Source organism: Belonocnema kinseyi, chromosome 3 (genome assembly GCF_010883055.1).
Source record: "Belonocnema kinseyi isolate 2016_QV_RU_SX_M_011 chromosome 3, B_treatae_v1, whole genome shotgun sequence".
NCBI lineage: Eukaryota > Metazoa > Arthropoda > Insecta > Hymenoptera > Cynipidae > Belonocnema > Belonocnema kinseyi.
Genome location: NC_046659.1, coordinates 112,845,161 through 112,858,522, shown reverse-complemented (window position 1 = coordinate 112,858,522; position 13,362 = coordinate 112,845,161). Strand labels below are relative to the sequence as shown.

Here is a 13,362-nt window from a genome sequence, read left to right as displayed (position 1 = left end):
ATAACATTTTTTGTACTATGTTTGAAAACAAAGTAAACGCTTCATAAAATCTAAATAAACAGTTTTTAAAGATAAAGTGCTGTATAAAAATAAATGAAAAAATCATTTGATGTAACACTGAATGCCTTTTAAATATTTCTTGTACTCACACAAATATTGAAATTATTATCAGTTTGTTTTTAAACTTATATAAATAAAAATTTGATAAGATTCTTCAAAAAATTAAAAAAGTATTTTAAATGTTTCTGTAGCGTGAAAAAATAATCTAGAAAATATTTTTTTCACAGGATTTTAGTAAATATTAGGGAAAATTCGCGTCTTTTTGAAAAATATTTAAGATTGCTAGAAGTTTGGAAGAAGTAAAAAAATATTTGATAAATTTCCGAAAATGCTTCCAAGGTTTTAAATATTCTAAATCTGTTCAAACCCCCTTAAATTCCTTAAAATATTTTTAGCTCACTCAAACATTTCTTGAAATTAAAAAAAAATTCAAAATCTTGAAAATTTGCCCTAAAGATATCTCTTGCGTAAGAAAAATTTTATCATAAATTTAATTATTGCACTGACGCATTCGCATGACATAACTGCACACGGCTTCCTGTCTTCATTCGTTCAAAAGATAAAGTTTTTTGTAAATAAATAACAGTAAAAATTAAACTATTGGATATTTCAGCATTTTGAAAAAAGCATTGCATTCCGGAATGTTCGAAGAATATCTGTGCATTTTTTCAGATTTTTTGAAGAAGCAGGCCGAAAACCCCTGTTTTTGGGAACGTTTTGCCTCCTACTATTGAAAAGAATTTTTAAGGATCAAAGTGGATATCGTTCAGATTTTTTTTAATGACATTTCAGAGATTTTTTTGTGCGAGTTACAAAAAAACAAAAGAAGTGAGGGGCCTCGACATTTGGCCCCGACTTTAGTCACCAACAAGATTAATATTCTACCAGAAAAGACAAAGTTTCATCGTATTACCGAAATTTTGTAACCAAATAGCTTAATTTTCAACTAACGACGATAAACATTATACCAAACATGGAATAATTCAATTTTCAGCTAAAAAAATTAATTTACAATGATAAAAAGTTTTCAACGTAATAGTTAAATTTCGAACAAAAGAAAGGTTCCAACTAAAATTATAATTAAGACAAATTAAATTTTTTAAATTTAAATTTACATAACAATTTTTTAAAAAGTACTTAGTTCCACTTTCAACTAAGTAGTTGAGCTTTGAACCAAAAAAAGTTTTTCCTGTAAAGTGTCAACTTTTAACAATTCGATTATTGAGAACGTTTTTTGTAATGTAAAAAAATACTATGCAAATTTTTAAAATTAATTTCTCTCCCAAAAATATATGTTTTTCAATTATTGTTATTTTAGATTCAAACCCGATTTTTTTCAAACTTTAAACATAAAAACATTTCTTTGATAAAAATATTTGAATACCTTATTTTTAACAATTAAATAATATTGATTAAAAAGCAATTATTCTTTTAATTGTTTAAAATCGGCAATTTTCTGTCAGGAATAATTTTATTATTCCGGAATTTTCAAATTTAGTAATATTATATGTAAATTGCTGGGAATTTTCTATTTCGGGATTTTTATATTTCGGCAATTCTGTAATTTCGGGAATGTTATTATTCGGGAATTTTTCAATTCGGAAATTTTACAGTGCGAAATCCCAGAATTGGAAAATTCCAGAATAATAAAATTACCAGAATTATAAAATTTCCGAATAATATAATTTCCGGCAGTTTATAATATTATTGAATTTGAAAATTGCCAAATAATAAAATTCCCGGCATAAAATTTCCGAATTATAAAATACCCGAACTATAAAATTTCTGAAAAAGCAATAAATATTCATAATATTTTTAAACTTAAAATAACTCCAATTGAAAAGAAATATAATTCCGTTTAAAAATTTAAAAATTATTTTCATTTTAAATCTAAACAATAAATTTAGATACTTTAAACATTGGAAATTTTTTTCTTCAAAATATCCTATTACTGAATTTGTAATAAATAAATACTATTTATTAAAATAATTTAATTCTTAAAATCCGGGAATTTTCTGTCGGAAATTTTATTATTAGAGCATAAACTTACCAAATTCAATGATATTATAAACTATCAATAATTTAAAAAATTGGTTATTTTGGAATTTTCCAATTTCGAAACTTTGATATTTGGGAATTTTCTAATTCGGAAATTTACCGATTCGGGAATGTTACAGTATCGGGAATTTTATTTTTCGGGATTTTCCCGACAAAAAATTGGCGAATAATAAAATATTTGAAATAGAAAATTGCCGAATAATAAAATTTCTCAGGCCCCTTTGTCCTCAGGTCTCGAATTCTATGCTTTTAGATCACAGAGTCCGAGACTTTAAATCATGTAAAAATTGTAGCACTAAAATCATGCGCTTCCGTGAATTAATCTCTTGAAATTTCTCTACGTGTATTGAAAAAAATCTCATCCAGAAATATATTTTTTCAATCATTGTTATTTTAAATTTAAACTATAATTTTAGTAACTGTAACAGTTAAAAATAATTTATTTTTATACAAATATTTGACTGCTTTATTTGTAATAAATAAATAATATTTATAAAAAATGTTTGTAATTTTTTTTAATTCAGCAATTCAAAAAAAATTTTAAACGAATAATTCTTACATAAAATTTTAAAATATTTTAATTCTGTTTAAATGATTTCTTCAAAGGACGAAAAAAAAATTAGAAAATTTTGAAGAAAAAATTTTCAGTTATGTAAAATAACAAAACAAATCGATTAAGTTTAAGAGATATTGAAAGGATTCTAGAATAATTTAAATCTTGAGATTTCAAAAAAAAAAAAAAAAAATTTAATGTAGATTTTTGAAGATCTCAAAAAAATAAGGTACTTTCGGGGCATGCGTTCAGAAAAAAATTCGTCAGATTCATAGGGAAATTCAAACTATTTAAAAAAAATCAGTTTCAACAAAATATTCTAAAAGATTTCCAAAATTTTCAAAAATAATCTAGAAGATTTTACAGTAATTCTTTTTAATTTAAATTAAAGATTACGGCGAATTCGAATTATTTAAAAAGATTGAAGAAGATCTAAAACAGTTGAAAACAAATTCTAGGTTTTTAGAGATTTCAAAATTAAGTTTTGAATAATTTTATTAAAAGAATTTGAAAAGGTTTTATTTATAAAATTTCTTAAGATGCATGTAAAAATATAACGTTATTTCTTAATTTGAGGAATAAATTTTAAGAATTAGAGTCAGAAATATTTAAAAAATAGAAAAAACTATATATATATATATATATATAAATAAATAATTAAACTATTTCGTGGAGAATTTACTTCTTATTGAAACTTCAAGATTTGAAGTTTTGAAGAGCCAAACTGCAATCTTTTTTGGATAAAAATGCAACTGCCAGGTTGAAAATAAAAAAAATTTTAAAGTCATCTTTTTTGTTGATAAATTCAACTCTTTTGTTAAAAATTTACGCTTTGCCTCAAATTCATTTGTATGTGTTGAAAAGTCAACTGAAATCGTTCTTAGCGGAAAGTTCAACTATTTTTATGAAATATTGTCTTTTTGATTTAAAAATTCATCTATTTTATTAGAAAATTCATCCTTTTTGGTTGAATATTCAACTGTTTTGCTAAAATAATTCAATTATTTCCAGGAAAATTTACTTGTTATTTAAAATTTATATTGTGGTGTTGGAAAGTCAGCTGAAATCATTTTTGCATGAACATTAAACTATTTTTGTTGTTGAAATTTTTTAGTTAAAAATTCTTCTCTTTGGTAGAACATTAAACTATTTTGTTGAAAATTCAAATTTTTTAATTAAAAATTCAACTGCGTGGGTTGAACTACTTTGTCGAAAATTGATTTTTTTTAATGAATGTTTATATTTTTAGTTCAGAATGGAATTATTTTGTTGAAAATGATTTTTTTGCTGAAAATTCATATTTTCTGGTTGATAATTCGATTTTTGTACAGAAAATTCCACTTTTTAACAGAAAATTCTTCTTTCGAGTTAAAGGTGCATCTATTTAAGTGAACGTTTTTTTCTTGCCTTAATAAAAATTGTTATTTGTTGTATATTCATCTTTTTGGTCATAAAATTAATGTTATTTTTGAGAATTCATCTCTCTAGAGTAAAAATTTAATTATTTTGTTGAAAATCTATTTAATTTGTTGAAAATTTAAGTTCTTTGTCAAAAACTAATTTCTTATAATAGAAAAATAATGTTTCATTTAAAATGAATAAATAAATTTAAATATTTTTAATTTTTTTCTGAAATATTGTTTTATTACGTTTCTAAAAGATAATATGTTAAAAATATTACAAGATTAAATTACTGATTTTTTATGTTAGTTAATAATGAGGGAAAATGAAAAAGTGTACCGGAAAAACCAGGAAATTTGGAAAATCAAGTGTTCAAACTGCAAAGCATGTAATATCTTAAATCCAAAAAATTTCCAAAAATTGCAACAGAAAATTTAAATCAACAGCTGTTTTAGTTTTATAGATTTAGCATTTATTTATAGTTAACCTTCTTGAAAATCTTATTCGGTTTTATTTAATACTTTTACGTCTTTTTTTATTTAACAAACAGTATTTCCAATTATTATTATTATTATTTTTTAAATTCCCGAATTTTTCTCTGCAGTTTCTTAGGAAAAATTCCCTAACTTGTAAGTAAATTCCCAAAATTTTTCCGAAATTTTACATTCGGAATGTTAGGAAAAATGAGAGTAAAAAATCGCTGAAAATAACTTCGCGTGAAGTAAAAAAAAGAGTAAGAAATAAATGAAATTCCCGGTCTTTATTCAAAATTTGGTAAATACAGTGCTGCGCATGTGTGGACAAGTGTGACCAATCAAAACGTCGGGTAAGGCAGACGTCAAATTTCTACTGGTGGATGGCCGCCAAGGTCGCTTGACTCTAGACGTCTGGAGCGTGTCTGAGCATGTCAAGAGTGTTTCTAGTCTAGCAGACGTCGTTGGTCATCGGTAGTCGGTTTTCGTGAAACTAAACTGTGAAATTAATTTTTTGATTCTAAAATGATTCTTCACTGATCTTTTCACGTGTTGAAGACATAAACTTAGAACAAAATCGGGGCTCTGCAATTTTTGGAGCCCCACATATGGATTGTTTGTATTTATTTTAGTGTTGTGAGCTGTGCTGTGTTGTGTTGCTTATGTTTGAAAAAATTTTAGTGACATAGACGCTTTTTTGTATATTTAAATGCAATCTTCTCGTTGACATGTTGAAAACGGTACAATTAAGGCCAGTGCGGGTTCTTTTAATATTTTTTGAGATCATCCTAGGAATATCGGCAGCAACGCACTGGGTTGTTACAGAAAATGGAAGAATTCAGCCACAGGTTTGTATTTTTCATTATTTGATAAAAAAAAAACAGTATTTTAAATTTAGTAATTTCGTGGCCGTTTTTTAGTATATGACAAATTCACTTGTAGGTTACTTTTTGTTTACGGATTGCTGTTATCACAATAAACGGGCACGCTCTATACAACAAAGTAAAGTCTAGTTATTTGTTCAAGGATGATTTCTTATCTGGATAAGAATGTATCAATTTAAAAAAGTCATTATTTTTGGTTTAAAAATGCATCTCTTTTGCTAGAAATTTAATCTTGATTGGTTGAAAGTTAATCTTCTATGGTTCAGGATTAAACTGTTTTATTGAAAATTCGTCTTGCAGTAGAATTCAACTGTTTTTTATTGAAAATTCAAATAATTTTTGTTTGAAAACGCAAATACATACTTGGTTTTAAATAATTTTTTGTTTGCTTAAAGATTTATCATTTTAATCGAGAATTTACATGTTGACGTAGAAAATTAAAAAATTTGGTAAAAAATTAACTTTTTTGTAAATAATTTGTCTTTTTTGGCATAAAAATCAATTGTTTATAAGTTAAAATATCAACTATTTTGTAGGAAGTGAATATATTTCGTTAAAAATTCGTCTTTTTGCTTGAATTCAACTTTTTTTTATTGAAGTTAAAATCTTTTTTTTTTGTTGAAATATCTAGATTTTACATTATTCTTTGAGAATTTATTTTCTTTATTCGAAATTTAACCACTAGGTTTATGAACTGCTTTTTAAAAAATTAATTTTTTGTTTGCTTGAATTTTCATCATTTTAGTGCAGAATTCATATTTTGCAGTCGAAAATTAAAATATTTGATAGAAAATTAGTTGTTTTATTAAATAATCATATTTTTGGGCTGAAAATTAAACTTTTTTGTAGGTAATTCACCTTTTTGGCATCAAAATTTATTTTTTGTAAGTTAAAAAATCATCTATTTGGTAGAAAATTGATATATTTCGTTTAAAATTTGTATTTTTTGTTGGCAAATTAATTTTTTTTGATGAAAATTCATCAGTTTCTTTAAGGATTCGACTATTCTGTTTAAAAGACGTATTTTTTGTTATTAAACCGTTTTTTAATTAAAAATTAAAATATATATTTTTTAATATATCTTTTGGAATTCTTCTTGTTGGTTGATAAATACACTACTATCTGGTATAAAAACTACTTTAAAAAAATTGCTTGAGGATTTATAATTTTAGTTAAGAAATAATAATTTTGGGGTTCGAAGATTAACAAATTTTGTAGAAAATGGAACTCTTTTTGTTTAAATTATACTTTTTTGCGTTAAAAAATTAGAAATTTATAAAAAATTATATAAATTATAAAAAAATAAAATTTTAAAGTTAAAAATTTAATTATTGTTTAGATAATTCGTCCTTTTGGCGTAAAAATTTATTCTTTATAAGTTAAAAATTCAACTATTTGGTTGATAAAGAAACTACTATTTGGTTTAAAAATTACTTAAATAAAAATTTGTTTGCTTGAAGATTAATTATTTTAGTTGAGAATTAATATTCTTTTGTTGTCGAAGATTAAAAGATTTGGTAGAAAATTAAATTATTTATTAAAAAATTGTATATTTTTAAAATTTAAAAATCATTATGAATCGAAAGATCATCAGCTTCTTTGAGGTTTCCACTTTTCTTTTAAAAATTCGTCTTTTTTTTAAATTTAACCGTTTTTTATTAATAATTAAAATATTTTTGTTGTTGAAACATCTCAATTTTACTTTATTAGTTTAGAATTCTTCTTTTTGGTTGATAAATACACTACTACTTGGTTTAAAAACTACTTAACAAAAAAAAATTTCGTTTCCTTGAAGATTCATAATTTTAATTAAGAAATAATATTTTTGGGGGTCGAAAATTTTTTCTTTAACTCTTTTTTTTCAAATTATACTTTTTTGCGTTAAAAATTAAAAAATTATAAAAAAATAAAATGTTAATGTTAAAAATTGAATTATTGTTTAGATAATTCGTCTTTTTGGCATCAAAATTTATCCTTTATAAGTTAAAAATTCAACTATTTGTTTGATAAAGAAACTAATATTTGGTTTAAAAATTACTTCAATAAAAATTTGTTCGCTTGAAGATTAATTATTTTAGTTGAAAATCAAAATTTGTTGGCCGTCGAAGATTGAAATATTTGGTGGAAAATTAAACTATTTATTACAAAATTATCTTTTTTTAATTAAAAAATCATTATCAATCGAAAATTCATCAGCTTCTTCGAGGTTTCCACTTTTATGTTAAAAATTCGTATTTTTTTAATTTAACCGTTTTTTATTAAAAATTAAAATATTTTTGTTGTTGAAATATCTAAATTTTATTTTATTCTTGGTTTAAAAACTTGGTTTAAAAACTACTTTAAAAAAAATTGTTTGTTTGAAGATTTATAATTTTAGTTAAGAAATAATATTTTTGGGGTCGAAGATTAACCAATTTGGTAGAAAATTGAATTCTTTTTTTTCAAAATATACTTTTTGCATTAAAAAATAAAAAAATTTTAAAGTTCAAAATTATAAACAATTAGAAAAAAATAATATAAATTACAAAAAAATAAATTTTTAAAGTTAAAAATTTAATGATTGTTTAAATCATTCGTCTTCTTGGCAACAAAAAGTTATCCTTTATAAGTTAAAAAAAAACGATTTGGTAGAAAATTGATGTATTTCGTTTAAATTTCGTACTTTTTGTTAGAAAATTAAGCTAGTTTATTGAAAATTCATCAGTTTCTTTGAGGATTCCGCTTTTTTGTTAAAAACTTGTCCTTTTTTAATTTAAACGTTTTTTTATTAATAATTAAAATATTTTTGTTGTTAAAAAAATTCAATTTTACTTTCATCGTTTAGAATTCATCTCTTTGGTTTATGAAGAAACTACTACTTGGTTTAAAAATTACTTCAATAAAAATTGGTTTGCTTGAACATTTATTATTTCAGTTGAGAATTAATATTTTTTTGCCGTCGAAGATTGAAAAATTTGGTAGAAAATTAAACTATTTATTAAAAAATTATATTGTTTGTTAAAAAATCATTATTTTGCGTTAAAAATTTAACTGTTTTCTGGATAATTCGTCTTGACATCAACTATTTGATATCAAAAATTCATATATTTTATTTAAAATTCAACTATTCTGTTACAAACACGTATATTTTTTATTAATACGTTTTTAAATGAAAAATTAAAAAATATTTTTTTGAATATAAAAATTTTAATTTCTTCGTTTAGAATTCTTCTTCTTGGTTAATAAATAAATTACTAGTTGGTTTAAATACTACTGCAAAAAATAATTTTTGTTTGCTTGAAGATTCATAATTTTAGTTAAGAAATAATATTTTTGGGGAGTCGAAGATTACAAAATTTGGTCGAAAATTGAACCTTTTTTTTAAATTATATTTTTTTGCGTTAAAAATTTAACTGTTTTTTTAGAAATTTGTCTTCTTGGCATCCAAATTTATTCCTTATAAGTTAAAAATTCAAGTATTTGGTAGAAAATTAATATATTTCGTTTTTAACTTTAATATTTTTGGTTAGAAAATTAATATACTTTATTGTTGAAAATTCATCAGTTTCTTTGAGGATTCGAGTAATTCTGTTCAAACCCCGAATTAAAGTTTTTTTGCAGTCGAAGATTTAAAAATTTGATAGAAAATTAAACTATTTATTAAAAAATTATCTTTTTCGTTAAAAAAATCATTATTTTGCGTTAAAAATGTAACTGTTTTGTAACTTTTTTTTACGGTTTTGTAGAAAATTTGTCTTCTTGGCATCAAAATTTATCCTTTATAAAATAAAAAATCAACTATTTCGTAGAAAATTGATATAGTTTGTTTAAAATTCGTATTTTTGATTAGAAAATTCATCATCTTCTTTAAGGATTGAACTATTTTGTTAAAAACTTTTCTTTCTTTTAATTAAACCGTTTTCTATTTTATTTTTATTTTTGTTGAAATTTTTAAATTTTACTTTGTTCGTTTAGAATTCATCTTTTTGGTTGATAAAGAAGCTACTGCTTGTTTTAAAGATTACTTAAATAAAAAATATTTGATTGACGATTTATTATTTTAGTTGAGAATTAATATTTTATTGTTGTAGAATATTTAAAAATTTTGTAGAAAATTAAACTATTTTTCAAAAAATCATTATTTTGCGTCAAAAATTTAACTGTTTTGTAGATAATTCGGCTTTTTGGCATAAAAATTTATTCATTATAAGTTAAAATATTAACTATTTGGTGGAAAATTTATATATTTCATTTAAATTATTTATTTTTGGTTTCAAATCCACTTAAAAAATTTTTTGTTGTTGCTTGAAGATTCATAATTTGAGCTGAGAATTAATATTTTTTGGGGTCGAAGATTTAAAAAAAATTGTTCAATTATATTTTTTTGTTAAAGAATCATTATTTTTCGTTAAAAGTTTATTTATTTATTTATTTAAAAGTTAAAAAATGAATTATTTGATAGAAAATTGATATATTCTATGTAAAATTTGTCTTTTTGCTTAGAAAATTAATCTTGTTTGCTAAAAATTTGTCCTTTTTGGTTGAAATATCTACATTCTACATTATTCGTTGAGAATTAAAGATTTTTGATTGAAAATTCAACTACTTGTTTTATAGTTAAACTAATTTTAAAAAAACTTATTTTTTCTTTTGCTTGAAGATTCATCCTTTTAACTGAGAATTTATGTTTTGCGTTCAAAAATTCAACCATTTGGTAGACATTGAAACTATTTTTTACAAAATCAACATTTTGGCTAAAATTCAACTGTTTTTTTTATTCCAAATGAAATTATTTTTGGTTGCTATATCTACATTTTATATTATTATTCGTTGGCAATTCATATTTCTTAGATAAATTGGTATTTTCTTCTCGAAAATTTAACAATTTGATATAAAAATAAGTTGTTTGTTCAAAAATCATATTTTTGGATAGAAAATTTAACTGTTTTATAGATAATTCATCTTTTGGCTTCAAAATTGAACAATGTTGTTTAAAATTATTGTATTTTTCTGTAAATTACTCTTTAATTTTTCCCGTGGAATATGCATCCCGTTGGTTAAAAATTTAACTGTTTGGTTAAAATTTAATTTTTTTAAGAGTCACCTCTGATAGAAAATTAAATTATTGTGTTGATAATTTGTTTTGGTTTTGCTTTGAATTTAGCATGTTTTAATTTGATAATTTAATTCTTCCATTTTTGTTGGAAAATTTATCCTTTATAAATTGAAACATCAACTATTTGGTAGAAAATTTATCTTTTTTTATTAGAAAATTATTCTTGTTTGTTGAAAATTCGTTATTTTGCTTGATGATTTTATTTAGTTAAAAATTAATCTTTTTATTTTAATTTAACTGGTTGAATGTTTTTTTTATAATGAAGATTTGATTATTCCATTTTTGGTTTAAAAAAAATCTTCTTTCAGTTTATTTTTAGTTTATTTTTTATTTTATTTTATTTTTAGTTTATTTATTTGTGGTTGAAAATTGATCTATCTATTGGAAAATTCATGTTTCTTTAACATTAGCTTTTTTGGCAAAAAATTGCTTCTTGGTTAAAAATTGATCTCTGTTTGGAAATTAATTTTTTTAACTGAAAATATAACTATATCAGTTGACTTTCCTTCTATTTTTTGTTTTAAGATTCATATTTTCGGATTAAAAAATTCTACTTTATGAGTTGAAAGTTGAACTACTTTGTTAAAAATGCATATTTTTTTTATTGAAGATTTCTCATTTCAGTTGAAAATTCATATCGTTGGTTGAAACTTAAACTATTTTATTGAAAATTATTCTTTTTAGTAGAAAAATAATATTAGCAGGTAAAAAGTTATGCTGTTTTGTAGAAATTTTTTTGAAAATTTTTTCTATAATATATTAAAAATAATTTTTTTACTGAAAATTTAACTTTCTCTTTGAAAATGTAATTTGTTGAAAATTCGTCGTTTTGGTAGAAAATTAGTCTTTTTGGTTTAAAATTCATCTTTCTGGTTAAAATTTAATCTCCTAAATGAAATTTTATCTTTTTTGTTTGAAAATTGGACTATTTGTTTAAAAATTCAACAATTTAGGTAAAAATTCTAGTATTTTGTTGAAAATTCGTTTCTTTTTTGCTGATAATATTTAATGCTATTAACTGTAATTTTAACTTCTTTATTTTTGATTGAAAATGTATCTTTTTTTTATTACAAACTTCAACTGTTTGATTAAAAATGCATGTTTGTGTTTGAAAATTTACGTATTTTGTTGATAATTCAACTCCTTTGTTAAAAACTCGTCTTTTTGTGCAGAAAATTATAATTTTTTTTCTAACTGGAAATTTAATTATTCTTTTTTTTTTATTACAATTTTATTAGAGCAATTTGATCTTAGTTTTTACCCCCAAATGTAGTAATAAAATTAAATTTAATCTTGAACTTGTAAAAATTGGAGTTAAAAATGCGTAATTCGAAAATATTTTACTTTAAATATTTTCCATTATATATTTTTAATTTTATATATATAATATTTACAATATATATGATATTTGATTTTACAATACGATTTGTAATCAGCTTACAATTTTAGAATTTACAGATTTTAACGTTAGAAATTAAATTATACAAAATATGTATTCTCAATTTTCGAATAACTTCCAAATAATGTATTCATAATTAAAGGCTTCTATTAAATCTCAAATATTGTTTCAGTTTAAAATATATATAATTAATTTGCAAGTAAAATTGTTGAATTCCGATGCATAAAGAACAATTGAACACCTATTATGCTTAGAAAAAAATCGAGTAAGTTGAAGATATTTAGAAGTTTTCAAAACATTTTTAATTAATTTAAAATTCGAGACGATTAAAGCCAAATATAGATCTTGATAGATTTCAAGCAAAAAATTTAGAGGCCTTTGAAGAATTTTGAAAGACAAAGGAATGTTAAATTATTCAGAAGAATAAAAAATGTTTCCTAGGAATATTGAAAATGATTTTTTGTTTTGAAAATTTTATTCTAAGATAATATTCAGAAAGATTTACAAAATTGTTAAAAATAAATGTGCAAGATTTGAAGGAAAGTTTTTTATCTGGCAGGATTTAAAACAATTGTTCGGAAAATTAAAAAAAAAATTGGAATCATTTTAAAAGATGCGTAGAAGTTCTAAAAAAATGTTCACAATAATTTAAAATTTGAGAAAATGTAAAACAACATGTTAATGTTTCAAGATTTTTAAATAAAATTTTAAAGCATTTTCAGGATTTCTAAACTATTTGAAACAAAAATAATTTAACTTTTTATTTAAGAAGTAATTAGGTTAAGATTGATTAGATATTCAGTGCTACATATAAGTTTTACACCTACTTTCGCCTTAACGTAAGAAGTTTTTAGTTTGTTAAAAAATATAATCATTCAATTTTTTCTTGTTTCTAGCTTAAAATTATTAAAAATGATCATTAAGGGCTCATTTAATGCTAATTTAATGCCATATTCCCAAATTTAATGCTGCACTATTTAAAAAAAACAGTGGTTAGGCTAGCTTAACATTAAGCTGGCGGAACCCCATGTGAAATAAATGTTGAATCGAGTTCTGTCCTATCACATAATTAAAGGCTCATTTAATGCTCTCCAAAACCACAAAAAATTATTTTCTAAAATCCACCCCGAATACTGAAAAACAACTCTTAATATAAATTATGCACAAATTGTAAATCTGACAGTGCTATAATTAAGGGCTCATTTAATGCTCCATTGCTAAATTTAATGCTCTACTTTTTTAAGTTGAAGGTTACGGTAGCTTAATGTTAAGCTGACGGAACCCCGCGTGAAATAATTGTTGAATCGAGTTCTGTCCTATCACATAATTAAAGGCTCATTTAATGCTCTTCAAAACCACAAAAAAATATTTTCTAAAATCCACCCCGAATACTGAAAAACAACTCTTAATATAAATTATGCACAAATTGTAAATCTGAC

General features: G+C 22.6%; 1 protein-coding gene across 2 annotated transcripts in view; it reads left to right on the top strand.

Annotated features, from left to right (window-relative positions):
* Nucleotides 1-5,015: 5,015 nt before the first annotated feature.
* The window catches only part of LOC117169412 (tetratricopeptide repeat protein 17), a 61,294-nt gene continuing 52,947 nt past the window's right edge, over nt 5,016-13,362 (top strand). For both annotated transcript variants that reach the window (XM_033355783.1, XM_033355782.1), the window contains exon 1: nt 5,016-5,393. In XM_033355783.1, the coding sequence (XP_033211674.1) occupies nt 5,274-5,393 (120 nt within the window). In that variant the 5' untranslated portion in view covers nt 5,016-5,273. The remainder of the gene's footprint in view (nt 5,394-13,362) is intronic.